Here is a 26,739-nt window from a genome sequence, read left to right on the forward strand (position 1 = left end):
TCATCGCCTTGCTGAACTGCTTGTCGGCGCAAACTCAGAGTTTATTGTCCTCGCAGCCAAGTGGCTCGTTACCCTACATCCAGGCAGACGTCAGGACTGAGTCACAGTCGCTGCTGAGCGTGGCCTCTGCCATTCTTTTCTGGTGCTCCAGAAAGCTACTAATTGATTAGAACTGTCACTTAAATAAAAGCCATTTGTCATCCCTAATAGAATTTTTTAAGGTTGCCATAATTAGTTTGAAGTTGAAATGCACCAAATAAATGGAATTGGACCAAAGCTGCAGTTTTTAAAAACTTTTTATTGAATATATTGAGGTGACATTGGTTAATAAAATGATATAGGCTTCAAATGTACAATTTCATAATACAAAGCTGCCATTTCATGGTGGGGGTGTGTGAGGAAAGACAGCTCTCCAAGTCAGGTGCCTTAGGACCAGCCCGATAGCTAATGGCGGGTCTAGAGCAGCGGTTCTCAACCTGTGGGCTGCGACCCCTTTGGGGGTCGAACGACCCTTTCACAGTGTTCACCTAAGACCATCGGAAAACCCATATTTCCGATGGTCTTAGGAACGAGACACCGCTGCTCTATCGTCTCCAGGTGGTCCGCCCACTGCAGATCCGCCCACGTACGACACGAGGAGCTGTATGAAGGGGTCGGGCATCAGGAAGGTAGAGAACCACTGCCCTAGAGGATGTCCCAGCACTCACAGAGTGGAAACTGAGGCCTCAGAGCTGTAGCCCGTGCGGCTTTGGGAAATGGATGGACAGGTCATTCTCAGCGAGTGCACTGATGTTTCATTCAGCTGGCCTCCCTGAGCTCCCTGGCCAGCTGTTGGATTCGGCTCCAAGTGTGCGAGCTGGGCTCTCTCGGGCCATCCCTCAAGGAGACCGTGCATATATGAGTCCCAGAGGGAAGGGAGGCCACACATCCTTTGGCCAGGTCTCCTGTCTGATCCCGAAGTTGTGGCTGCACGAATCCTGAGCCCCCGGGGCCTTGCTGGGGTAAGAGTGGGAGAGAATCAGGACTCCAGACCTCAGCTCTCGGGCGTGCTCAGGGCCCGGCAGGATCAGGTTTCTGAAGCTGCTTCTTTCACTTAGCTCTTCCTAAAGCAGGAGCACAACCGGCCTCACTTCCCAAAACGTTTCTATTGGAGGTTTTTTGGCTTCTTTCTTCCCTTTATTGGCAAGACTTTGGGAAATGTGAAGCCACTTCCTTGGTCATTGCTGTGCTAAGCAGATGCCTTGGGTCATGCAGCACCTGCTCTGACACCATCACAGGGTGAAGGGGGCTCCCCCTGACTTGGAATGACGTGGTGGGAGCAGCTGGACAGGCTTTCCAGAGCCTCTAGCTTCAGCCTCAGACCAGTGCCCACCCTTGAAGACAGGAATGGAGCCTTGTACTTCTTTCTCATTCACTGCCCATCACTGTGGTGCTTGTATTTCCTGTTTCAATTCATGTTCTTCTGTTTACTAGCAGCAGGTAAAAAGGGGTGCGGGGTTACAAATGTATTATAAGGATAGAGGGGTGTATTTGTCAAGATAGGGTAGCCCATGCTCTGGTAACAAACTGTAAAATCTCAGTGGCTCAACACAGAAAAGGCTTATTTCTCACTCTAAAAAGTCCTGCAATGTTTGGCTGACTCGAGGTAGTTCTGGTGACTCGAGGATCCAAGCTGCTGCCATTCTGTGGCTTCATCATGTCAACACCTGGCATCAGGTTTCCCCAGGGCAAAGAGAGGGCCAGAGGTGCTTTAAAAGTCCAGGCCTGGGAGTGTCTCACCAGCCCCACCCCACGATCCCACTAGCCAGAACCCCGTCATTCACCCGGCCCTAGCCTAGCCTCAGGGAAGGCTGGGCAATCGTCTCTCTGTGGGTCCAGGAAGAGGACAGTGAAGCTGGGTTTGGAGAAGCTTGCTTCTCCCGAGGGTAGCTTGCAGGGCGCTCTGGAGGAAGGGATGGCATCCAGGCCCCAGGGCGCTGGAACCAGGAACTGGAACACCACCAGGAACCCACGTAGCTCCTCTCTCAGTCTGTCTGACTCTGGGGACACCTTTGCTTCTCTCTACTTTATTCTCTTCTCTCTGAAGACTGACATTTTCTTTTACTGTCCTGGTCACTCACAGACCTCTACTTTACAAACTAGGTGCACTGTGGGTCCGTGTTAGGTTTCAAGGAGAAAGAATATCGAAGTGTCTCAGCTCCTCTCAAGCCAATTCAAGTCGACTCAGCCTAGGAGTGAGGGTTGGGATAGTCAGAGCTGCTGGGCAGCTGCAGGGCCCAGCGAGAAATGAAAAGGCGGGGGCCCTTGTTCAAAATGCTGGAAAAGGCTCTCCGCCTTTCTTCCGCCATCTGCTATGGCAGCCTTCTGTTGTGTGCTGCTGGATGTGGACTCCACGAGACACGGGTTACTCACCCGGCGAGCCCAGACCCTCGCAGGCCGGGGCCCCACCCTGTGACTCAGGCCCGCAGAGCACACCCAACCCCAGCCTTCCGTGCACTCACCCCGGGTCCCCACTGAGGCAGAAGGTGGCAGCAGTCTCTGATGGGGCAGGGAGTGGGGGGAGCACATCCACATGGGGGTGGGGGGCAACGAGGCAGAGGAAAGCAGCACCACATATGAGCTGAGGCTCATGCTCCGTGGTCCCATTGGACTTCATTTACAAAACCTGAATTCAAAGATAAAATTATTGAGAATTTCTAGATGGCAACCACAGAGCACTATACCCAAGCACAGGGCCCCTTCAGAGTGTGGGACCCGGTCAGGTGCTCTGGTGGCACGACCGTCGCTGCCCACAGGTATTCCTCGAGGGTCTGGAATTCCGAGGCGGAGAAGGGCCGGGAGCTGAGGAAGCCACCTGAGAAACAGCATTCTAAATGCCCAGCTGGCACACAGAAGTGACGTGACATTGACATGGTCATATGCTGCACACTGGGGGCTCCTTCCAGGTTAAGGAGCCCTTGGGCAGCCGAGCTGGCCTCCCGAGAACACAGTGGACAGAGGCTCACCACCGCGATGACCCTGCTTCTGAGTCTGGGGGACGCTGCCGTCCTTCCTCTGCTGAAGTCTCCTGCAGTAGCTCCGGCGCAGGAAACCTGCTGGATTGCCCCTCTGTCTCCAACCGCTCTCCGCTCTCCGCAGGTGCCTCTTCTGTCACCTGCCTCCCCCAGATCGGGTGTGTCCCTCACCTCTCTGCACCCCAAAATTGGGCTGGCCCAGACATTTTACCTTTTCCTCACAACGAATAGCTCTCAACCTTTCTAGGGTCAGGGACCCCTTCAAGGGTCTGCTGATAGTGACTAATTCTTTTCCCAGAAGGTTTTCACATCAGGTGGAGGGGCAGGGGGCAACGGGACCCAGGACCATCTGCATCCCAGTCACCTGTCATGCTTGGTAAAATGCAGGTCCCCTGGCCTCTGTATCCAAACTGAATCAGAATGTCCCGGTGGGTCCCGGGAGCTGCACTGTAACGAGCATTCCATGTGGTTCTGTGGACTCAAATGACTAAGAACTGTAGCCATAGGATGTCCGTGGATCTTTTGTCAGGAAACCCTAATCTAAGCCTTCACTACAGTGACACCCTTGGCTCCAGCCGGGACCTCTTTCCACCAGCCCTGCTGCTGCCTGGAAATAGTTGAGACTGTCCTGGGAACTTTGAAGCCTGTTATATACAGTTGGTTCTTTCTGGTTCGTCCCGCCTCCCAATCAATCTGCACGTCAGAATTTGGCTCCATCTGCAGTCGGGATGATGATTGATTGATTTCTGTGGACCTCTGTTAACTGTCCACAGCACCCCCTCTCATGCGTGTGCATGCGCCACCTTGTGGTAAAGTCTTGTAGCCTCAAGCTACACCAATCCTACAAAATGTGGTGCCATTTTCAGCAAATCATTTTTGCCCAGAGAAGGACTGACGATGTGTATTGAAAGCATACCTTCAAACATATATTCTTGCATGAGTCCCTATGTATGTAAAATAGCCTGCCTCTTTCCCCTAACACCCTAGGCCCTCCCAGTCAGACACAGAACCTGCTCATTCTGCTGAAATACCGCTGCAACTTCTGGCTTTCTCTACAAGTCTACAGTCACCAACACATTTATCCACAACTTTGCTCCTAATTTGAAGTACAAAGACCCTCTGGGTATTTTCTCTCCGCCCTCTCTTTTCCCTCTTTCCTTCTCTCTCTCATCTTGTTCCCATGTTCTCAACTACATCTACAGGGAAGATCTCAAATGCACTGACTTCACGGTGTCACCCCACCACCACCACCACCACCGCTTAAGAATCTGCTCTAGCCCTGGCCGGTTTGGCTCAGCGGTTAGAGCATCGGCCTGCGGTCCTGAGAGACCCGGGTTCAGTTCCCGCTAAGGGCACGTACCTCGGTTGCAGTTTGTCCCCGGCCCTGGTCGGTTGTGCGGGTGGCAGCCACTCGATGTGTCCCTTTCACATCGATGTTTCTCTCTCTCTCTGTTCCTCTCTCTCCCTCCCACTCTACCTGAACAAAAAATGGAAAAATGTCCTCTGGTGAGGTTAAAAAAAAAGAATCTGCTCTAGCTCCCTACTGCCTCACAGGTACCGTCCACGCTCCTCTGCTTCGTGATCAAGTGCTTCTGTCCCACATCTGACCTACCAAGTGCTTACTCAGACTCATCTCCACACACCAGCTGGATCAGTCTTCTTCCTTTCTCACCCTGAATCATGCAGGTCCCCAGCTCTGTACTTTTGCTCCTGCTGGTCCCCTTCATGGGATGTCCAGTCTTCACCACTATAGCCATCTCAGGCCCATTGTTTCTCCAGTGCCCCAGCTCCAAGCTCACCCTCTCTAGAGGCCTTGTCAGTCAGTCGAGTGCCCAGACAGCCCCAGTACCCCTGTAGGGTTTCGCTTCTCTGTAGCTCCCTCACATTTCATTGTGATTGCAAAGTGTCTACCTTTCCTAGGTAGGTTGTAAATACAGCAGACACCGGGGCCAAGATTTCTGCTTCTTGGTAAATTTTGGTACACGTAGTAAGTGCTTAGTAAATGATTTTTATGCAAGGTCAATGCTTGGATTTATGGAAAGACCTTTGCACTGCAGTATTTGGTCATCGTTACGTGTAGTCTGGAGAAACAAAGGGACCTCACCTGCTCCTGTTACAACCTCATTAGCTTGTCTGAGCGCTCAGATAGAATAATTGATAATAGAACTCTCCTATTTGTGGAAGCAAAATCTTTTTGTTAGATTATGTATAAATGATTCATCTGAATCCCCTTAGATTTTCTGGGTAATTACACACTAAGGAAAGTATTTGTTACCTGATCTGGGCCCTCAATTTGTTTCAGGCTATTTCATGCAACAGAATAGAGACCTGGCGAACCGGGCCCTGCTCTCAATTCCCCTCAGCGGCTGAGAGGAGACAACCTGGCTGGGTGAGAGCCCTCAGGGCTGCTCTCACGACTGCCGATCTCGGCCCTGCGGTGATAGCACTGCCGCTAGCTGGCGCCTCCCTGTGCCAGGGCTGTGGTGCCTGCCTGCATTGCCACCCAGCCTCCACTGATTAGGTTGATTTCTGAATCAGTAAAATTATTCTTGGTCCACTGAAACTTACACAGAAGTCATTTTGATTGGCAAATGAGTCTGTGTTGAATTGATTTTAAGAATCTTTGGGGGAAATATACTGAGTTCTAAATAAAAGGCATGGGGTGGTCCCTTGCCAGTACATGTTAAAAGGGGGGAGATGTGTTTGGGTGTGGAGTTGGCTTTGCTTTCGTCCACCTATAGGTTATCATTTAAATTTATTTTTCTATTGTAGGACCGCCTGGCCCACCAGGTAAGACACATGGCTTTCCCTGGTTCATAGGGGGAATATGGGTGGCTGACTCCCAGGATCCCTCAGCAGGGACAGAGGTGGGGGAAGGGGAAGAGTTTAGAGCCAACCCAGACTATCGCTGTGTCCCCCCTTCTCTCTCCCCAACCATGAGCTCTCCTGCCCCCCCACTTGAGAACCGCCATCACCGTCCGCCACCTGTCTCCGCTGCAGGCGAGGGCCCAGAGGTAGAGAGGGAAGGGAAGGAGCAGGCGAGGACCTGGGAAAGCTGTTGATGCCCAGTCTCACTGGCAAAAGGAAATCACTTAACTTCAGTGAAGAGATCTTTCAAATGTTCCTGTTCCCCGTGTTTTCATGCAGGTCCTCCAGGAACTGATGGGTTACCCGGACATAACGGATCGGATGGACAGCCTGGTCCCCAGGGCCCAAAAGGCGAAAAGGGAGCAAATGGAAGAAGAGGGAAAATGGGTATTTGGGCAACTCTTTCATTATTTTTCTTGTTGCTTATCTCTGTCCCACGTTTTAAATGGGCAAAGTGTGTGCAGTGGCTACGGAATGTTACATCTTTGTAGGCCAGGCTGGCTCAACTCGTGCCTGGAAGTTGCTGTGTTTGGGGGGCCCAGGGCATTCTTTTCGGTAATGACAATGGTTTAGCTCCTTGGGACTCCTGGGGCTTCCTGGGACTGATTTCCCTGGTGCAGACCCGCAGATGGAAGGGGCGGGAGCCAGAGCCCAGGGTGGGGCACCACAGTGTGGGTGCTGCCTGTGAATGCCACGCCCCAAGGTCTTTCAAGAGTCGGTTCCTGCCTTCTCCTGCCCAGAAACTGTCTGTATTTGATGGAAGACCAGTTGAGTGAGGCCAGCCCCTGGGGTTTCCTGGCTGGAGGATCGGAATGGCAGGGCAGCATCCGGGCCTCCCGGAGGCCTGCACTCAGGTTGCAGGGTCCCAGCAGTCAGGGTCTCCTGTCTGGGGTCACAGGGTGATCGCAGGGATGTGGCCGGCACCTCCAGGAGACGTCCTCTGCCCCACTGTGAGCAGCTCTGCCTGCGTCACCCGAGCCAGGCCCAGAAGCACCGAGTGTCAGGTGCGCCCAGGCGTCAGCAAGAAGCAGGGGCTCACGCGGGGCCTGGCAGGAGGCTGGGGTATGGGCTGGGCGATTTCTAAGGGGCTCTGGGCACCAGGCCTGGGGCGCTGTGGGGAAGGCCTGCCCAGGCAGATGTAAGGATGAAAGCTGGCTTGTGGCATGGTGTGCGCGAAGGCAGCAGGTAGGGACTGCTCCGGAGGCTCTGGGAAGGCCTGGCTCCCGGCCACAGCGCAGGGTGGAGGCTCCATCACACCCTCTGCTTGTGTCCAGCTTCTTGGCTCTGCTCCTCCAGCTCACTTGAACGGGCCCTGGGCTAGAACTGCTGGGAAGTTCTTCCAGGCAGCGCAGTGATCCTTCCAGCACCTCTCTCAGATTCCCGTCGAGTCTAAGGGAGGGCCAGAGGAGAGGGAGAGAGATTGAGGGGCTCTGCCACTCGGCTGAGCCCACATGCCCACGTTCCCAGGGGCAGCCTCTGAGAACATGGGCAACACAGTCCAAGGCAGCAGCTCAGTCCTCCGAAGCCGGCAATTACAGCCCGGATGACGGAGCAGCGATGGCTTGTTACGTGCTGGATACTAGTCATAGCTGTAAATGAACATCAGTGTTGAATAATGATGACTGTCAGTGTACAGACATTTGGTTTATCCCAGGAAGGCCCCAGAAACGTGACCCAGCCCTAAGGCTTCGGCAGTGGGCATCATGAGGGGCGGCTGAGGGGAGGAGCCACCGTGCTAGCCCTGGGAGTGGGGCAGGTGGGAAGGTGTGGTTTTCCAACTGGCTTGAGACAGATCTCTGGCTCTGCAGAGGTGTGCTTAGCGTGCAGCCCACAGCCCAGGGAGGGCAGAGGAGAAAAGGCTCGCTCGTGTAGGTAACGCCTATTTACGTGGCAGGGGCTGTTCTAGATGCTGGAGATCCAGAAATGGAAAAGCTGACAATATCCTTGCCTTCATACAACTTACATTCGAATCCGGGAAGATGAGCAATAAACAAGACCGATGTGTAAAATAGACTGCCTGTCACATGGTGCCAAAGAGAAACAGAGCCAGGACGGGGGTGGAAGTGGGGGGACTGCAGAGTGGGAAGCCAGGTAAGACCCCTGAGAAGGGCGCTCTGAGCAAACCCCTGGAGGAGGGGAGAGCGGGCGTCCCACGGGGCCTGGGGGAGAAGGTTCCAACAGAAAGTGGGAGTCCAGCTTGCCCACCCGGAGTCTGAGAAGCCACAAGGAGGCCAGGCAGGGTGGTTGGACAGAGAGGATGAGGGGTAACTGTGGTCAATTTAAGACCAGAAAGGAAAGAGGCCAAATCGGGTTGGCCCTGGGCATTTGAAGAACGTGGGTTGTACTCAGCGATTTGGGGAGGACTGAAGCAGAGCAGAGACCTGCCCTGCCACCCGGTGGAGCGATCCCCAGCAGCTGTGCGGGGGCTGCGGGCCTGGAGGGAGGAGGCTTGGAGAAGGGGGTGGCAGTGGACGGTGAGAAGGCGCTGCATTCTGTTCGTGGAGGCTGACCAAATCCCCATTTCCTGGAAATCCCATAGAATGTGCAGCAAAGACGCAGACCTTCCCAATGAGGGAGGCCTCTGGGGGTCAGCAACGTGAGAACTTAGAACTAGAAGTTTCCACTAAGGTTGAGGTTAGAACTTGAGTCACCAAGGGCCCAGCAGGGGGCGCTTGCCCTAGGCCAGAGAAAGTGGAGACTAACCACCCTTCTACTGTATGAAGACAAAGGCCATTTGAAGGGCCTGGCTTTATGGAAAGGGGCTGTTGAAAGCATTGCTCAGCCCTGGGCGAGCTCAGACTCCAGCCCCAGGGGAAGGGCTGTGCTGTCCCCGTCACCTGCTGAGGGCCCCAGGGCTGTGCTTTTTCTCCCACTCCCTACCTGAGCCCTAGAGTAGATGCCGTCCTACCCAGCCATCAGCCCCCTTGCAGGGGAGCCAGAGCTGGCAGAGCCACGAGGGGAGCTGCCTTTATTCTGAGAGCGGGTGAAGCCACTGAGGGGTTCCAGGCGGGAGAGTGACGTGTCATATCTGCCTTTATCCAGCACCCCTGAGACTGCCGCCTGAGAACACCCGGAAGTCAGCACGGAGGACAGCAGAGAGGAGGCAGGGGCCGTTCAGAGGCTTCTCCAAGTGCAGACGGAGGGATGGCGGGTCGGAGTGTGGAGACAAATGCAGTGGAGTGACCTTGGGGAGTGAAATCAGCAGTCCGTGAAGCGGGTGGATCTACGGAGGACGGGGGAGGGAGGCGCCCAGACAGACTGCTCTCCCCTAAGGTGGGAGCCCGCACTGACTGGGGTTCAGGGAGACTGTCAGGAGCTCAGGAGGGATGCGCTAAGATTGACACACCAAGGGAGGAGATGTCAGGGGCCGTGGGGATGCAGGTCTGCCGTCAGAGGAGACCATGGGGCTGGAGGTCCACTGCAGGGAGCGTCAGAGACCACGGGCCCGTGGGCGGGGTGCAGGAGAGCCTGGGCGACCTGCGGAGCACAGCCTCTAGTGGCCGAGTGGCAGGGAGCCTCCAGGTGAGCCAGCAATGGACACTGAACAGAAGCGGGTGGGAATGTCCATCAACAGATATTTATTGGGCAGGTGCAAAATACTACGGGGAAACAAAGCAGATGATCCCCTATTCTGGAACTTTCCATCTGATTGTTAACAGTCAACAATCTAGGACATTTGTAATCACAACATGAGATACATGTTTGAAGGAAGGAATAGGGCGCAGTGAGTTGCACTGGTCCGATGAAGTCAGTGTCAGAGTTCTAGCCTAACAGCTGTTTCCAGGAGATTGAAATATCAAAGGTAACCCTCAGGGTCTGGCCTGGGAATGCTGAGCGGGGAGGAGGGAGGAGCATGGAGCCAGAGCCTGAGGGCTTGGTTTGAGCTCTGGCTCTTCTGCTTGCTAGCTGTGTGCCCTTGGGCAAGCTACTTAATCACTCTGTGCCATCATGTCCTCTTGTGTAGGAGGGGGACAATGGCAGTATCAACCTCACAGCACTGTTAGGAGGATTAAATGAGTCTGTGTGTGTGTGTGTGTGTGTGTGTGTGTGTAGCACCTGGAATGGAACTTGACACATAGTTAAGTGCTATCTGTATTAGTGTTAGCTGTTGTTTCCAAAAATGGGGAAGGAGAAGCTTGATTTTAGACCCCCCAAAAAATCAAAGTGGAAACACCTGTATTCATTTGAAAACACTTTCTTGGATTTGGAGAGCATTGAACCTAAAAGAGATTTAAATGTTATCATTTTGCAACTAGCATATTCTATGAAGTGTGACATTCTGCTGCCTCAAAACCAAACATTGTTTTCTCTCCATCTGTCTCACTTTCTGACTTAAGAGTTAGTGCTGCAGTGTCTTCTCTAAAAATCAAATCCTCATCAAAACAGAAATAAACACCCTCCGCCTTATTCATCCGTCTCGGGACTGGGTGTCCCCCCACCCCACCCTCAGTCTGTGACAGATGGCCCTACCAAAAATAAGACGTCCTCCCGCACCCTCTGCTGTGAAGATGCTGGAGTTGACCCCTGCAGCATCACACAACCCCCGACTCTAAGCTGGTGAGCCGGTTTGTTGAGAGTGGGCGCCACGGGGGAGAAACGCAGCGAGCGCCACTGGCGGCACCCACGTTAGGCGAGCGGACTGGGGACTTTCTTCTCTGCCAGGAGTCACGGGACAGGCAGTGCCACAGCCCGGGGACACCGGGTGACAGTGTGACTGAGTGCACTGCCCTGGCGGGTAGAAAGTGCCTCACACAGCCCTGGCCGGTTTGGCTCAGCGGTTAGAGCGTCGGCCCGCGGTCCAGAGAGACCCGGGTTCAGTTCCCGCTGAGGGCATGTACCTCGGTTGCAGTTTGTCCCCTGGTGGAGGTCATGCAGGAGGCAGCCACTCGATGTGTCCCTTTCACGTCGATGTTTCTCTCTCTCTCTTCCTCCCACTCTATCTGAACAACAACAACAACAAAAAGAAAAAATGTCCTCAGGTGAGGATTAAAAAAAAAAGAAAGTGCCTCATGCAGATCTGCTGATGGCGAATGTGATTAGGTAGCGGCATGCTTCTGACACAAGTGCATGGCCAAGGAGATTCTGTCTACAAAGGCAACTTTGTCACAGGCAATAGTCACAAGAGGACAAAGACAACACATTTTATTGTAGACAAAACGTCCCTGATCCTTTCTTTTTTAACAAAAATTTTATTAAATTTATTTGGGTGACGTTGGTTAAATAAAATTATATATGGGTTTCACCCTGGCCGGTTTGGCTCAGCGGTTAGAGCGTCGGCCTGCGGTCCTGAGAGACCCGGGTTCGGTTCCCGCTAAGGGCATGTACCTCGGTTGCAGTTTGTCCCCGGCCCTGGTTGGGTCGTGTGGGTGGCAACCACTCGACGTGTCCCTTTCACGTCAATGTTTCTCTCTCTCTCTCTCCCTCCCACACTCTATCTGAACAAAAAATAGAGAAAATGTCCTCGGGTGAGGATAAAAAAAAAAATTACATGGGTTTCAGGTGTACAATTCTATAATATGTCATCTGTGTATTATATTGTGTGGTCACCACCCAAACTAAAGTCTCCTTTGTCACCATTTATCCCCCTTTGCCCTCTATTCCCCCTTTACCTCTAGAAACCACCATGCTGTTCTCTGTATCTATGAGGGTTTTTTTAAATCCTTCACCTTTTCCACCCAGCCTTCTACCTCCTCCCCTCTGACAGCTGTCAGTCTGTTCCCTGTATCTATGAGTCCGTTTCTATTTTGTTTGTTAGTTTATTATATAATGAAATCATATGATATTTGTCTTTCTTTGACTGGCTTATTTCACTTAGCATAATGCTCTCCAGGTCCATCCATGCTGTCAAAAAAGGAAAGATTTTCTTTGTTTTTACGGCTAAGTAGTATTCTATTGTGTAACTGTACCACAGCTTTTTTATCCACTCTTCTACAGATGGGCACTTGGGGTACTGCAGATCTTGGCTATTGTAAATAATGCTATAATGGACATAGGGGTACATATATTGAATCAGTTTTTCAAGTTTCTTTGGATATATTCCCAGAAGTGGAATAGCTGGGTCATAAGGCAGTTACATAAATTTTTTAAGAAACTCCATACTATTTTCCAAAGTGGCTGCATCAATCTGCATTCCCACCAACAGTGCACAAGGGTTCCCTTTTCTCCACACCCTCGCCAACACTGTTGTTTATTGATTTCTTTTCCCTGCCTTGCATCCTGCACCTTAAGGATAAGGTGTTCTCCCATTCAGTGGGTTGTCTTTTCATTTTGTTGATGGGTTCCTTTGCTGTGCAAAACCTTTTTAGTTTGATATAGTTCCATTTGTTTATTTATTTTTTGTTGTTTCCCTACCCAAGGAGATATATCAGAAAAAATATTGCTACAAGAAATGTCCAAGATTTTACTGTCTATGTTGTCTTCTAGGATTATTGTGGTTTTGAGTCTAACATTTAAGTCATTAATCCAGTCTAAATTTATTCTTGTGTATGGTATAAGAAGGTGGTCTAGTTTCTTTCTTTTTTTTGCACCTATCTGTTCTGTCCAGTTTTCCCAACACCCTTTATTGAATAGACTATCTTTACCCCATTTTATGTTTTTGCCCCTTTGTCAAATATTAATTGACCATAAAGGCATGGGTATATTTCTAGGCTCTCTATTCTGTTCCATTGATCTGTATTTCTTTTTTCATGTCACTGCCATGCTGTGTTGATTAATATGGCCTTGTAGTGTAGTTTGATATTAGGTAGAATGATTTCTTTAACTTTGTTCTTTTTTCTCAAGATTGCTGAGGCTTTTGGTGGTCTTTTGTGGTTCCATATAAATTCTTAGAATATTTGTTCTAATTCTATGAAATACACCATTGGTATCTTGATAGAAATTGTATTGATTCTACAGATTATTTTGGGTAGTATGGACATTTTAATGATGTTAATTCTTTCTATCCATAAGCATAGAAAGAATTTGTATCTTCTTCTATCCTTTTACTTTTAATCTGTGTGTATCTTTTGTTCTGAGGTGGTTCTCTTCTAGACAGCATATACAAAAGTCTTGTTATCTTACCTATTCTGCTATCCTATGTCTTTTTATTGGAGCATTTAAGCCATTTACATTTAAAATGATTATTGATAGGTACATATATATGGCCATTTTATTCTTTATTACTATGTTCTTTATTTTCTTTGTATTCTTCTTCTTAAAGAAGATCCTTTACGATTTATTGTAATCCTGGTTTGGTGGTAATGAACTCCTTTAGGTTTTTTTTGTCTGAGAAGCTTTTTCTTTCTTCTCCAATTTTAGTGATAGCCTTACTGGGGAAACCAGTTTTGGTTGTAAATTTTTGCTTTTTATCATCTTGAATATTTCATGCCAGTACTTTTTGGTTTTTGGCTGGAAATATTTCTGTTGAGAAACTAGCTGATAATCTTATGGGAGCTCCCTTGTAGCTGTATTTTTCCTGCTGCTTTTAAGATTCTCTCTTTGTCTTTAACCTTTGCCATTTTAATTATGATGTGTCTTGGTGTGGGCCTCTTTGGGTTCATCTTGTTTGGGACTCTCTGAGCTTCCTGAACTCATGTGACTTTTTCACCAGGTTAGAGAAGTTTTCAGTCATTATATTTTCAAATAGGTGCATGATCACATGCTGTCTTCTCCTTCTTGTACCCCTGTTATGTGCATGTTGTTACAATTCATATTGTCCCAAACTATTCTCATTTTTTTTAATTCTTTTTCCTTTGTGCCACTCTTTTTTTTTTTTTTTTTTTTTTTATCCTCACCCGAGGACATTTTTCCATTTTTTTGTTCAGATAGAGTGGGAGGGAGAGAGAGGAAGACAGAGAGAAACATCGACGTGAAAGGGACACATCTAGCAGCTGCCACCCTCACAACCAACGAGGGCCGGGGACAAACTGCAACCGAGGTACCTGCCCTTAGCGGGAACCGAACCCGGGTCTCTCTGGACCTCAGGCCGACGCTCTAACCGCTGAGCCAAACCGGCCAGGGCCCTTTGTACCACTCTTATTGGGCGTTTTCTGCTACTTTGTCTTCCAAATCACTGATTTGATCCTCTGCTTCATCCAACTTACTCTTTATTCTTTCTAGTGTAGTCTTTATTTCTGATATTGTAATCTTTTTATTTCTGACTGCTTTTTTATGGTTTCTATGTTCTTTTTATGTGTTCTGTCTCTTTGTTAAAGTTCCTTGAGCATCCTTATAACCATTTTTCGAACTCTGTATCTGGTAAATTGCTGGCCTCCCTTTCATTTAGCTCTTCTTCTGGAGATTTCTCTCATTCTCTTATTTGGGTCATGTTTTTCTGTCTCTCCATTGTGTCAACCTCTTTGTGTTTGTTTCTATGTATTAGGTAGATCTGCTATGACTGCCAGTCTTCATAAGGTGGCCTTACATTGTAGGTGTCCTGTGGGTCCCAGTGGTGCAGTCTCCTTGACCACCTGAGCTGAGTGCTCCAGGAATGTCCCTTGTGCCCCCACCCTTTCTTAACAAAAGCTTAAAAATGAACATGCACACCCAGGTAAGTATCAAAATACACCTTTACACAAAGGTCTTTAATATCTTTAGGTTTAAACATCCACCCCCATGGGGGCTGCCCTACAAAGACTGCATTATATTTTCCTGTTTCACACATGGCCTTTCTGAGAAAGAAAATAAAAGGCATACAAGGAAGGGATAAAAGAAAAGAAGAGAAAATAGGATGATGATGATGCAGAAAGGCTTTTTGTGACTAGAATAAATGCCTGAAAAAGAAAACCCTGAAGTAACAAGAAGATACCATTTCCCTGAGCTTTGCTAAATCTGGGCATGTGAAACCTTTAGACAGTATCAGTTATACTTGGTGCACTGTGCTGGCTGGACTCTATGGCAACGGACTCGTCTTTTGTGTCCTGCATATAATGTACCAAATTGCCTATTTAAAATACTGACAAAAGAATGTCTTCTCATGCAGAAGTCCCCAATTAAGGACTTCTTAAGTGAGCAGACCACTTTCCAGCAAGATGTCCTGATGACCTGGGCAGGGATGACTCAGACCGATGGGTTTCCAATGCTGTTGTGAGAGATGTATCATGAGCCATGAACCACCCAAGAGGCATGATTTGCCCCATGTTACTGAATCCGTGGCAGAGCAAATGCTGACAAGGCGGGGGAGGGCTTCTGCTCTTCTTCACATCCTCTTCTATGGTGTCACAGCTCCTCCCTCAGGGCACAACGCCCACCCCAGATCACCACTGGCAGGGAACCCAAAGCCTCTGACCCCCGGTTACAGCTGAATTTCATGGTTTTCACTGAGACTGTTTTATGGTTGGCTGAAATCTAGTAAATGTTTTTTTGTTTGCTACATTTTCTAATAATGATCAATATACAGTGATGTCTTCCTTGGGATGGTCTGTGTAGGGTCCCTTGAGTGTGGAAGAGCAGAAACCATTTCAAATATTTAGTATGCCTCTGTCATAAAGGAAAGGGTGTTCAGAGCTCCAGATTTATGTTTTAGGGAATAACTGCCTTCGACGGTAAAGTATTTGAGTACAATCTATGTTGTGATGTGACGTGATGTGACGTGACGTGACGTGACATGTGATGTGACGTGATGTTTTGTGACGTGATGTGATGTGATGTTAATGCAATAACCGCCCCATTGATGTAAAGGTGTCAGAAGAGCCAAGTGAGTAGCACAGAGAGGCTTTTAGGATTGGATGGGAGGTTGATCTAAATGACCTCTAAGGCGCCTTCCAATCTGGAATTCTATGATTCCCTTGGGACAGTTATATTGAACTATGGTGCTAGCAGGCAGTGAGGACAGGGGCAGTCCAGATTTGATTTTACATCTAGGGGGAGGATAATTGTAATGCCAGACGGATAGCCATTAGAAAGTGGGGATTGTCCAAGCTGATGGGGCATCGGGGAGGGATGAATGGGCAGTCACTTAGCCAGAGCCTACAAAAAGGGGCATGGGCCTGACAGGGTAGTTGGAAAAGACAGTGGATCCTAAGCCCTCATGGTTATAGACTTGGAGAGGAATCAAAGTTTTGCTTGCAGTATAACATGCCTCTGGCTCTTTTCTGTTGCCTGAAATTGCTGCCACTTTGAATAATATCTCTATTGAGCAATATCTCTAGGAGGCTGTCATCAAAATGAACAGAGGGCTTTCTGCAATAGGCGATCATGTTAACTGATCCTTATCTAGCAATACCTTTGCACAATTTTAGGCAATCACTTCCCCTCTCTGGGCACCATTGTCCCTGGATGCTCACGAGGCTGAGTTGCTCTTTTATAGATTTCTTGAAATTTTCTACATAAACAATCATGTCACCTGCAAATAAAGACCATTTAAACTCATCCTTTCCAATTTGTTTGCCTTTTATTTCTTTTCCCTTGCTTTTTTTTTCTTTGTACTGGCTAGGACCTTCAGTAGAGTGTGAAATAAAAGTGATGAGTGTAGATACCTTGTCTTGTTCTTGATCTTAGAGGGATTTCACCATTAAGGATGATGTCAGCTGTAGGTTTTTCATAGATGCCCTTTTTCAGATTGAGGAAGTCTCCTCTATTTCTTGTTTGATGAGAATATGTATTAAGAATTGGTGTTGAATTTTATGAAATTCCTTTTCTGCATCTATTGATATGATCATATGATTTTCTCATACATTGTTAATTTGCTGCTTCACCTTGATTGAATGATTCAAATTTTGGACTCTGTTCCGGCGTGCAGTTAAACTATTTGCAGATCAGTCTAATCCTTTCAAAGCTTGTTTTTGAGCATTGTTGTTATGATGGACCCACAGCAGCCTTGACTCTTAGGCTGACTTAGCCCCACTACTAAGGCAAGACTTTGCCAAGGACTGTACCCCATGTCCTGTCATTTTCTGAGATCTCTCTGCCTTATCTGGTGGGAATGAGAACTTTCCCTGTGCAGGCTCTGAGAGTTGTGTCATGAAGTGTTTTCTGTCCATTCTTTTCCCTGTCTTGCATCCTGCACAGATCATTACTCAGCCAACAACTCCAAGTTCTGAAGTTCTCCAGCTCTTTCTGTATAACTACCTCCTCTCTCATGTTCTGATTCTCAAATTCTAGCCACCTCTATATCCTCAAACTCTTGTTTTCGTGTCTTCACCATAGCAAAATCGCCAGGCTCTATTTGGGCTCCCCCTGCCTGTGCTGCTGTCTGGAAACTACCCACCAGCAGTAAGTTGCGACAGTCATGTGAACTTGGTTTGTTCCCTTTCTCCCAGGGATCAGCGATGTGGAGACAGGTCGTGGCACACATGTCGACCGATTCAGCTGTGTGTGGCAGGGCTGCAGTTCCTGTAGTGATGGCTCCCCGGGAGCGGAGGCAGAAGTTTGACCCACTGCGATTTGTTCACATTATAACCAGCCGTCTTAATGCCTGTCCTAAAGTGAAGCAACTTTACTTGTTTTGCCGTTTTGAGTAAAAGCGTTTTGCACTGGAATGCCACAGGAAGGGGCGCTGGTGATGGAATCAGAAGATCTTTGCTGCTCACTTAGCACATCAGTTATAACCAGTGGGCCTTAGTTCCATTTCTAAAAATGAGAGTAAGGATAAGTGCCCAGCCTCCACTCCAGTATGGTGTGAGGAATCAACCAAATAATACAGATGACACCACCCACAGTTCTAGCACCAAGTCAGCCCCTCACTGTGCTCCATCCAACCTGCATGGGTGGATCAGACTTCTGACCAGACCTTACCTTCTTTCCACTCTTCCTGTGACTGTCCGTCTTGTGGTTCAGTCCTCTCTTCAGCCTGTTGTTCCAATCAAATGTCTCAAAATATTGCATCCGAGCCACCAGGAAATACTGCTCTTCACTGATAGCCACATTGCTGTCCTAACATGGTAACGTGTGTTAGATATTTGGTGGTTGAAGCTGCTTCACTTTTACAGATATCACTGTGTGATATCACGAGGTGTGTCAGAATTTCTTGCACAACAGGCTAATATATCACTGTTTTTCTCAGGGCTGCCTGGAGCCACAGGACTTCCAGGGGAAAAGGGAGATCCTGGTGAACTGGGCTTGACTGGAAATGAGGGCCCGGCAGGGCAGAAGGGCGAAAAGGGAGAGAAAGGAGACGCGGCCAGCGATGTGCTCCCCACAGGTAAGAGGCTGGCGCTCGGGCCCTCTCCCGGGTGCACAGGCCCTGAGGCCTGCTGGGTTTAGTGCAAAGGCTGCTGGGTCTTCTCTCCTCGTTCGCCCTCGTGGCCACCTGCTCTGTGCCCGTTGCCCCAGAGTTGGCAAGGCCAGATCTGGGATCTAAGCAGAAGTAGGGTAAATTGTTCAGGTCTAAATTTATTGTTAGATTAAATGGGGATGAAGGAAGCTTCCTTTTTTCAAATATCTATTAAATCCAGCACCATCCAGAATACACGTCAGCAAGCAATTGAACAAAACCTCAGAGAACAACTGGCAGAAAGCCGGGCGTTTTCTTTGCAGTCGAGATAGCGCCCCCCTCGAGCCCTTAGCCACGGAGAACTCGGGCAGACGTCGTTCTGATCTTCTTTGTTCGGTTTCAACCTAGATTAAAAGCAGACAGTTGGTGTCTCTGGAGGAGGTGGTGGAGGTACAGTGAGCCACACAAAGACAATCAAGTGGTGGGAAGGGTAGGTGACAGTTGATGGTCATGGAAGAGGAGGAGACAAGAATTTTAAAAGCACAGTACTTTGGAGACCAGTTGTATCAGAAAAACATAACTATCCTATTAATGTATTCAATAAACATCTCATGACTATCAGAGAGCAGCATTTATGAATTGGGAACTTTGCTAAAAGCCAAGACTATGAACATAAAAATGAGTAAGACATAACATCTGTCCTCGAGAAGCTAAGATGACAGATGTTCAGAATAAGGACCCTGAATCATTTGCCCAAACCATCCACTGAAAATCTACTGAGCACCTGCTGTTTGCCAGACACTGTGCTAAGACCAAAGCATCAAGGAAAGATCAAATTATATTTAGCATGCTGTTTCATAAACAGGAGGATACTGTGCAAAATGCATAAAATTTAAGAAGTGTTTTCGCTGGGTAATATACGTGAAGACACTGAAAATATAAGAGCACGTTACACTTCAGTGACGTGGGACGTCTATACACCCAGGATTCCGCATTCCCTGTACTGCTGAACACGTGCAGGGAGATGACAACCCTTCAGAAGAGCAACCTCCCTGAGGGTACCCCAGTCCAGGGGACCAGGCCAGAGCTGAGTGTGCCCTCTGGTCAGAGTGCAGGGAAGGCATAGCAGGGCTGGACCATGTCTGCCCCACCAGTGGGCACAGACCCGCCTCGCCTCCGTGACCCTGCTTGGCCACTCTATTCGGTCTGACTGGGGAGAGACAGCTCACGAGACCTTAGATCACGGTGTCAGCCTGCACAGGTGGGAAGACCTGAGGGTGAACGGCCCAGCCTAATGGCATCTCTATGAAAAGCTCCAGGGTCAGCGGCCCGTGCAGAGGGCTGCACCCACACTGGCACCTGAGGTGCGAGGACTGGCTGCCTTCAGGCGAGCAGGGGCTCCGGCTGGCAGACACGCCCCCGTGACCTCAGTCATTCTCCGGAGGCAGGGTCGGGAGCATGAGACTCGATGTGGAGATGAAGGAACAGGCCCGGTAGGTTAGGCTGTCTGCTCCGTCACTGAGCTGGAAGGAGCTCCTTCTTTCTCCCCCCGCGCAGAGCAGCGCTTCTCAGACCTGGCTGCAGAGTAGGAAACTTTAAAAAGTACAGATGAATAAAAACAGGGGGATCTGAAGTACATAGGGAATATAGTCAATAATTTAATAACTGTGCACGGTGCCTGACGGGTACTAGGCTTATCAGTGTGATCACTTTGTAAGTTATATAAATATCTAATATTATGTTGTGTATCTGAAACTAATATTATATGTCAACTGTAAGTGGAAAAAATATTTAAATATAAAAAAAATATATACAGATGGCCCACCTCCTCACAATTCTGATCTCACTGGCCTGGGAGGGAGCCCAGGCCTTAGACTTGTACCAGAGCTTCTTGGCGGATTCTGGTAAGCGGTCAGGGTCGGATCATGAGGGCGAGCTGCGGAGTGAGACAGGCCCTACTCACTCCAGGCAAAGCACTAAATAAACTTCCCTGAGGCTGAAGGGTTTGAGAGGCTGTTTCCTAGAGTCGTTGGGAGGAGCCGGGAGGAGCTTTATAAAACCCTTAGCACAGTTCCTGGCACACAGTTGGAGCTCGGCCCCTGCCATGGGTGCTTCCTCCGCCCTGGCAGACCAGTGCATGGGCACCGCGGGAGGGGCCCAGCCAGCCTCCTGGAGGTGCTCATTCTCTTCCCTTTGTGTGAAACCCAACTCTGATTGTGGTTCTCCTCTCTCTCTCTCTCTCTCTCTCTCTCCAGGTGCCAAAGGTGACCCAGGCTTACCAGGCCCACCTGGGCCGCCGGGCCCTCCGGGTCCCCCAGGGCCCCCGGGAAGCAGAAGATCCAAAGGCCCTCGGCAGCCAAACATGTTCAACGGCCAGTGCCCAGGTCACCTACCCCCGCCCCCAGGGAACCTGCCTCTTCCGCTCGGGCTTCACCTTGGCCTTGTGACCACCTTGGCCTTGTGACCGGATTTTTCAAATGGAGGGAGGAGATTTTATCCAAAGCCAGATTTTATCCAAGGAGTTCCCCCCTTGCGACATATTTGTGGGAGGCCTGAGCAGTCTGCCCCGGGGGGGGGGGGGGTTGCTGAGCACTGGTGGCAGGTTCAGAATCGGGCCTCCCTCCCCACTCGCTCTCCCTTCGCTTAGCACCAGACTGTTCCTCTTTCTGCCAAACCCACCACCCCTCTCCCCTGAAGTGACCTCAAGGCTGGGGAGCATGAAGGGCCTGCCTAACGCCGGAAGAGGTGGCAGCACAGTTCAGGCGGGTTAACTCCGCACACACCACAACAGGACCATTGCCCCCACTGAGCTTCGAATGCTGGCGGTGTGCCAGGCACAGGGCTGAGCGCTTAGTTCACTTAACTCTGGCAGCGGCCTGAGATGCAGGAATCGTTCCTGTTGCCGATTTACAGACCCAGACCTGAAACCCTCACAGGAAGTGGCAGAGCTGGGCGCACACCCAGGCGTGCCTGCGGGCCCTGCGCTGAGAGCACTTCCTTCTGGAGAGGGGCATTCACTGAGCAGAGCCAAGGGCAAGGAGGCCGAGCGGACTTGTTCTGCAATAGGCGTGACCACCGGATTGATAGCCACTTAGAAATCAAGATCCACACTAATGGAGAAGACTTGTAGGGCGATGCTGCAACTTATCCCCAAAGGCGGGACCTGGGATCTGCTCCCCTGCTGATACAAACCCCCCCTGCTTCAGGGGCCCGCAGCCCGGAGGCCGCTGGAGGTCTGTCACACCTGCTGTGGTTTCCCAGCCGCTTCCTAAGCAGTCTGCTGTTCTCCTCAGTGCGCTGCTTTTCCGGGAGGCGGTTTGGGGGTATGCCCTCAGCTGTCAGAGTGGGCAAATCTGTGCCTTCGAAGATTTCACGCATGCTTCCCCCACCCCCCAATAAATGGAGCCTGATTACACTTCTCCCGGGCACTCAGTGCCACCCCCTCCATTAGCTTCCCCTGGAGAAGGAGCTGAAGGGGAGCCTGCTGCCTGAGGAGGGGAGAGCTGGCCTGAGCTTTGAGGAATGTGAGCTGCCCAGGCTCAGGGGTGACTGTGCCTGGAGGCTCTGTCTGCCAGCCCGGCAGGGCCGGGTCCCAGAGTGGGGAAGACCAGGTTGTGAAGGTTTAAATGAGAGGCCGTTCCCTTCCACTCGGTCCCTAGAAATGAGTCCTCCGTTGCCAGGCTTCCTGCATCTGAACTTGACCCTCTCTCCTGCTCCACTTCCGTGTCCTTAACTCCCCTCGGCCCCCACAGCTCCTGAAGCTGGTGGGTACACCTGGAATTGAGGGGAGCCTTTTCTCCAGACCGAGAGCAGGAGGGCCTCAGCTCCTCGGGGCCACTCCAGATGAAACTCGAGGCAGCAGAGCTACACGTGGGGGCGTCACACAGCCCCTGCGACTGCTCCCCTCGGTGACAGCAGCACCTCAGAGAAACACGGCTGCATCTAGTAGAAAGAAGCTTAGAGATCACGGAGAGTCCCGCCTGCCCCTTGGGACTGACAAAGAAACTCTCCAGGCTCTTCTGTGGGCGTCCTCACCAAGGACCCGGCTGCTGTTCTGTCCAGCCACCACAGGGGCGTGACCCCACTGGATGGCCTTGCCCAGAGAGCCCGGTTTGCCCAGCCCGCCCAGACCAGGGCCCTCAGCCCGTCCTCTCCCCTCTCGCCTCTGCGGTGGCATGTCCCTCCCCTCCTCAGCCGCCCTCAGCCACCTCCACCAAAGGTCTGAGTTAAGCCCATTTGTCACGGAAACAATGACAAACAGGATTCTGGCTCAGGTGTAGCCTCAAACCAAGTGAAGCAGGTGCCCGTGAAGGACCTGAGTGTCCGAGGCCGTCCATGGGGGGGGGGGGGGGGGGTGCGCTGCTCAGACTTCTGCACCAGGCTGCCTCCAGGCTCCTCCTTCCTCTGTCCAGGAAGGGGGGCTAACATGGGCCCCTCCTGAGGCTGCTGCCTCTCCCCTCTCCATCCGCTTCCCTGAAAGTGGAAATCCTTCCAGAAAGTGGCGATCTTGATGAGTAACACCGCCTGCCCGAGACCAGGAAGCCTCTCAGTCTGCTGAGGGTGGACCAGGCTGGCTCAGGCCACTCTTTCCCCTTTTCCTGACATCCTCCGGGGATGGTGCCATCTTAGCGATTGTGGTTATGGACAGCTTGTTGGGAACTCACAATTAAGGGGGAAATTTTGGAAGTGTCTGACTTGATGTGGCTTAAAAGCAAGCAACCAGAAAACGTGGTGGGCCCATTGTAAGGGACGCTCGCCAGCCTAGGTTGAGGCAGGGGGACCGCCAGCCGCAGTCATGCGATGCTCACTGGGCCAACTGCATTTGCTCTGATTATGGTTGTTACCGTTTTAGGTGAGACATGTGCTGTCCCCAACGATGACACCTTGGTTGGAAAAGCTGACGAGAAAGTCAATGAACACCACCCCCCACAAATGGGTACAGAAACAAAGCGTCCTATTTCGAAATTCAGACATTGGATGCCTTCCAGTCTCAATTGGCAGGTGAGTAATTTTCCTGCTCTCCTCTTTTGATAGAATCCATGATCACTTCCATTGGAAATGCAACACAAGTGCTGAAAGTCGCGGAGACATTTGGGACGTGGATAAGAGAGTCTGCCAACAAGACTGAGGAACGGATCTGGGTGACTGAACATTTTTCAGGTACCTTCTCTCGGCAGATGATCTATATCCCTGTCGTCCTTGCGCCTTTCTCTGTTGCCTGCCTTCAGGCTGCCTCTTTCTGTGTCTGTCTGAAACCCCTGCTACTTGATGTAACGATACTCTTTATTTTAGAAAACACCAGTGAGTGGGCAGAATGCTTTTCTCGTTGAGCACACTGACGGCGAACCGTGCTGTTCAGGTCGCAGGGACGTGACCAGGGCACCTCAGCGTCGCTTACCCAACGTTAGGGAAAGTAGCCAGAAGGAAACAGCATAGCATTATGACTGATGGCCTCGTAGGCCCCAAAACATAGTGGGGAAGATACATCAGAGACGATCTTTTGCACACCCTTCTGTCTCTGAGGTTGACACTGTCCCCCAGGAGAGTCTCTTTCGGTCATCATTCTCAGATGTCTGTTGGATGGAGAGCCCACGGGAGAAGGTGCAGTGGCATCTCGCAGGGATGCTGCCCCGGGGACGTGGTCAGGAATCGCTGGTCATGGCAGCGGTGGCCTCGTTTCAGGAGGGGTCTCACCAGTGAGTGTGGCCAGACCAGTAGCTGACATGCGGCTTCTTCTCAAGGCTGACTGTTCATCTGGCAGCGACGGCCCAGCACCAGCTGAGAAGCTTTCTGGGCTCAAAAGGAAAGAGCCGCCGTGTGAATTAGCAGCGGAGGCGGAGGCGGGCAGGGGAGGCAGGCGGTGATGGGGCCACTGTGGGGCATGTGCTATTCCTGGTATCGGCCTGTGTCAGCCTGATAGAAATGTGTACGACAGTCTAGAGTGGGGTGGGGAGGGGGACACAGGTTCCCGGGGGGAGCGAAGCTGACTCTGCACCTGCATTCCGGACGGATGGGAATCCACGGCAGAGAACAGACCTTGGGTTTGGCGTCTGAGACTCTTCAGGCTGGACAAGGACCCATACAGGACATCTCACTCCAACGTCCCTCCTTTTACCTTCCTCCCGACTCCCTCCCATCCTGTGATTGCCACCCCCCACCCACCCAGGGCCGGTAACAGCCTCTCCTGGCTTCCCTCCTGCAGGCATCAGGGTGAAGGAGTTCAAAGACCAGCCCTCCCTGCTGAATGGCAGCTACTCGCTCATCCACCTCCCGTATTACTTCCACGGCTGTGGGCACGCCGTTTACAACAACTGTCTCTACTACCACAAAGGAGGCTCCAACACCATAGTGCGGTGAGTCACTCGGGGCTGCAGCACCTCTCGCACATCCAGACGCACATCCAGACGGCACCTGCTGCGGTGCTTCCGTGCCCTGCGTCCCCACCACTGTATGTCCCAGGGCCAGGCACAGTCAGAGGTCAGTCAGGGTTTGCTGACGGAATGAACGCAGGACAGGACGAGGAGCCCCTGTCCCAGCCCCTGCCTGGGGTCGGCATTTACTGCTGGTCTGGACCCCAGGAGTCAGGTTGGAGCCGGAGAGGGGACCTGGAGGGGGCAGAGGTGCAGCTTTCTCCTGAGAGAGGAAGCGGACAGAACCCTGAGCGCCCTCTGCCAGGAAGGTGTCACACCCCCAAATCGGTCCCTGCCACTACCAGACGGGCCAAAAGGCAGTCCCGAATTCCAGGCATTCGGCCCGTGAGCTGAGATGGGCAGCCGAGGCCTTCTCAAGTCCCCCTCCTTCTGGTTTCCTTTCAAACTTCAGGATTTCTCAGTGGGCGTGGAGATCCCCCGGCAGGGCCTGGCCGCAGAGGCACAGGCTTCATTCCTTCTGCTGCTCAATGGCGCCCTCTAGTGTTCTTTTCTTCTAGCCTAATGTCTGAGCGCTCACTTCTGCAGCCAGGTACCTCTTGACTCACAAATTCACTTTAGGATTCGGTCTAGATTTGTAGTGGGTCCAATCAGACGGTCTCCAGGAGCTGAGGGGTGAAAGTCGAGCAGCTTCATCTATCCAGTCGCCCGCCGGACGACTGCACAGCCATGACTGTGCTCCATCTCTTCCTGCGGTCACTTTCTTCTTCATTAGACTGCTGTGAATTTTTTGACTCCAAACTCCAAGCTTGGAGTGAAGGAAGCATCCCCAAACTGAAGGTGCAAATCCTAGGTTTAAACTCTGGCTCTGTGAGTTACATGTGTTCCTGGTCCAGTCACTTCTTTTTCACTTGTAAAAGGAAAGGACTGGACCGGATCATTTTTTGAGGATCCTTGTGGCTCTAGGAATCTTTGAGAAGGCATTTCAGGGGATCAGCAAACACTCGAGGGTTCCCGAGGTGAAGGAAATGTCCTGGGGTCACATGGCTAGTAGGTGGACATTCAGATACAGTCCTTTACACCCCACCGCCCACAGCACTGGGTGGACCCGTGTGCCGGGCGTGACCTGGGAACTCACTAGAAATGCAGAATTGCAGCCCCTCCCCCAATTTAATAGAGGAGCCTAAAAAATTACCCTTGTCTGCAAAAATGGTGACTCATACCTACTTTTTTACACATTTCAGATTTGAATTTGGCAAAGAAACATCCCAAACTCTGAAGCTTGAAAATGCCTTGTATTTTGATCGAAAATACCTCTTTGCCAATTCCAAGACCTACTTCAATTTAGCTGTCGATGAAAAGGGCCTGTGGATTGTCTATGCTTCCAGTGTGGACGGCTCGAGCATTCTGGTAGCCCAGCTGGACGAGAGGACATTCTCTGTGGTGCAGCACATCAACACCACGTACCCCAAGTCCAAGGCCGGTAACGCCTTCGTCGCCCGAGGGATCCTCTATGTCACCGACACCAAAGATATGAGGATAACATTTGCCTTTGATTTGTTAGGAAGGAAACAGATCAATGCAAACTTCGATTTAAGAACTACTCAGTCTGTTCTTGCCATGTTATCCTACAATATGAGAGACCAACATTTATATTCGTGGGAAGATGGCCATTTAATGCTCTATCCTGTGCGGTTTTCATCAGCTACGTTAAACCAGTGACGAAATGCATGCTGTTCCCTTCCATAAACGTCAGATGTTCTCTGGCACCATCTGTACCCCAACAGAAACCTGTCTTTAAGGGTACTTAGCTGTCATAATCTCATGACATGAGTGTTTATATGGTCGGTAAATGCCCTTTAAATTCATATTCTTTAGAGGAAATAACAGATTGGGAGTCAAAATGGCTGAGATTCGGTGATTACTCCACAAACTAGCTGGTCAAGTTACCTCTTCCTCTTTCCGTACCCCCATGCCACGGGTAATATGAAAGAGCTGGTTAAGATGATGGGTAAGATTTTCTCTGCCTGTGGGGAATTCTGTGATTCTTGGCTGTTGCTGCTCTTACAACTTTTATATATTGGGGGGGGGGGGGGGGGGGGTTTAGCCGTGTGCTGAGCAAATTTACCTCCGAGTTGATCAGCCCAATTGCTTGAGCAGTGCACTCCTTAGTGCTGACATGTGTGGAAGCTGCCCTGACCCCTTAGGCGCTGAGGTGCCATATTCCGTATTCTGGTACCTTTCCCTGCCCCCGCAGCACCAGGACGGCCGCTGCCTCGGCTCGATGGCTGAGCCGGGGTTAGCAAAGGCCAGCGCAGCTGTGCCCAGGTGTCCCTCACAAACAAACAGGCCCGTCCGG

At 50.7% G+C, this 26,739-nt stretch overlaps 1 protein-coding gene across 1 annotated transcript in view; it reads left to right on the forward strand.

Moving 5' to 3' along the window:
- The window catches only part of GLDN (gliomedin), a 56,410-nt gene extending 29,952 nt beyond the window's left edge, over positions 1-26,458 (forward strand). Inside the window, exons 3-10 of the mRNA XM_036275818.1 lie at positions 5,787-5,804; positions 6,162-6,269; positions 17,863-18,000; positions 20,268-20,396; positions 22,865-22,948; positions 23,047-23,172; positions 24,215-24,365; positions 25,625-26,458. Coding sequence (XP_036131711.1) covers positions 5,787-5,804; positions 6,162-6,269; positions 17,863-18,000; positions 20,268-20,396; positions 22,865-22,948; positions 23,047-23,172; positions 24,215-24,365; positions 25,625-26,102 — 1,232 coding nt within the window. The 3' untranslated portion in view covers positions 26,103-26,458. The remainder of the gene's footprint in view (positions 1-5,786; positions 5,805-6,161; positions 6,270-17,862; positions 18,001-20,267; positions 20,397-22,864; positions 22,949-23,046; positions 23,173-24,214; positions 24,366-25,624) is intronic.
- Positions 26,459-26,739: the final 281 nt, after the last annotated feature.

This window comes from Molossus molossus, unplaced genomic scaffold, assembly GCF_014108415.1.
Source record: "Molossus molossus isolate mMolMol1 unplaced genomic scaffold, mMolMol1.p scaffold_m16_p_1, whole genome shotgun sequence".
NCBI lineage: Eukaryota > Metazoa > Chordata > Mammalia > Chiroptera > Molossidae > Molossus > Molossus molossus.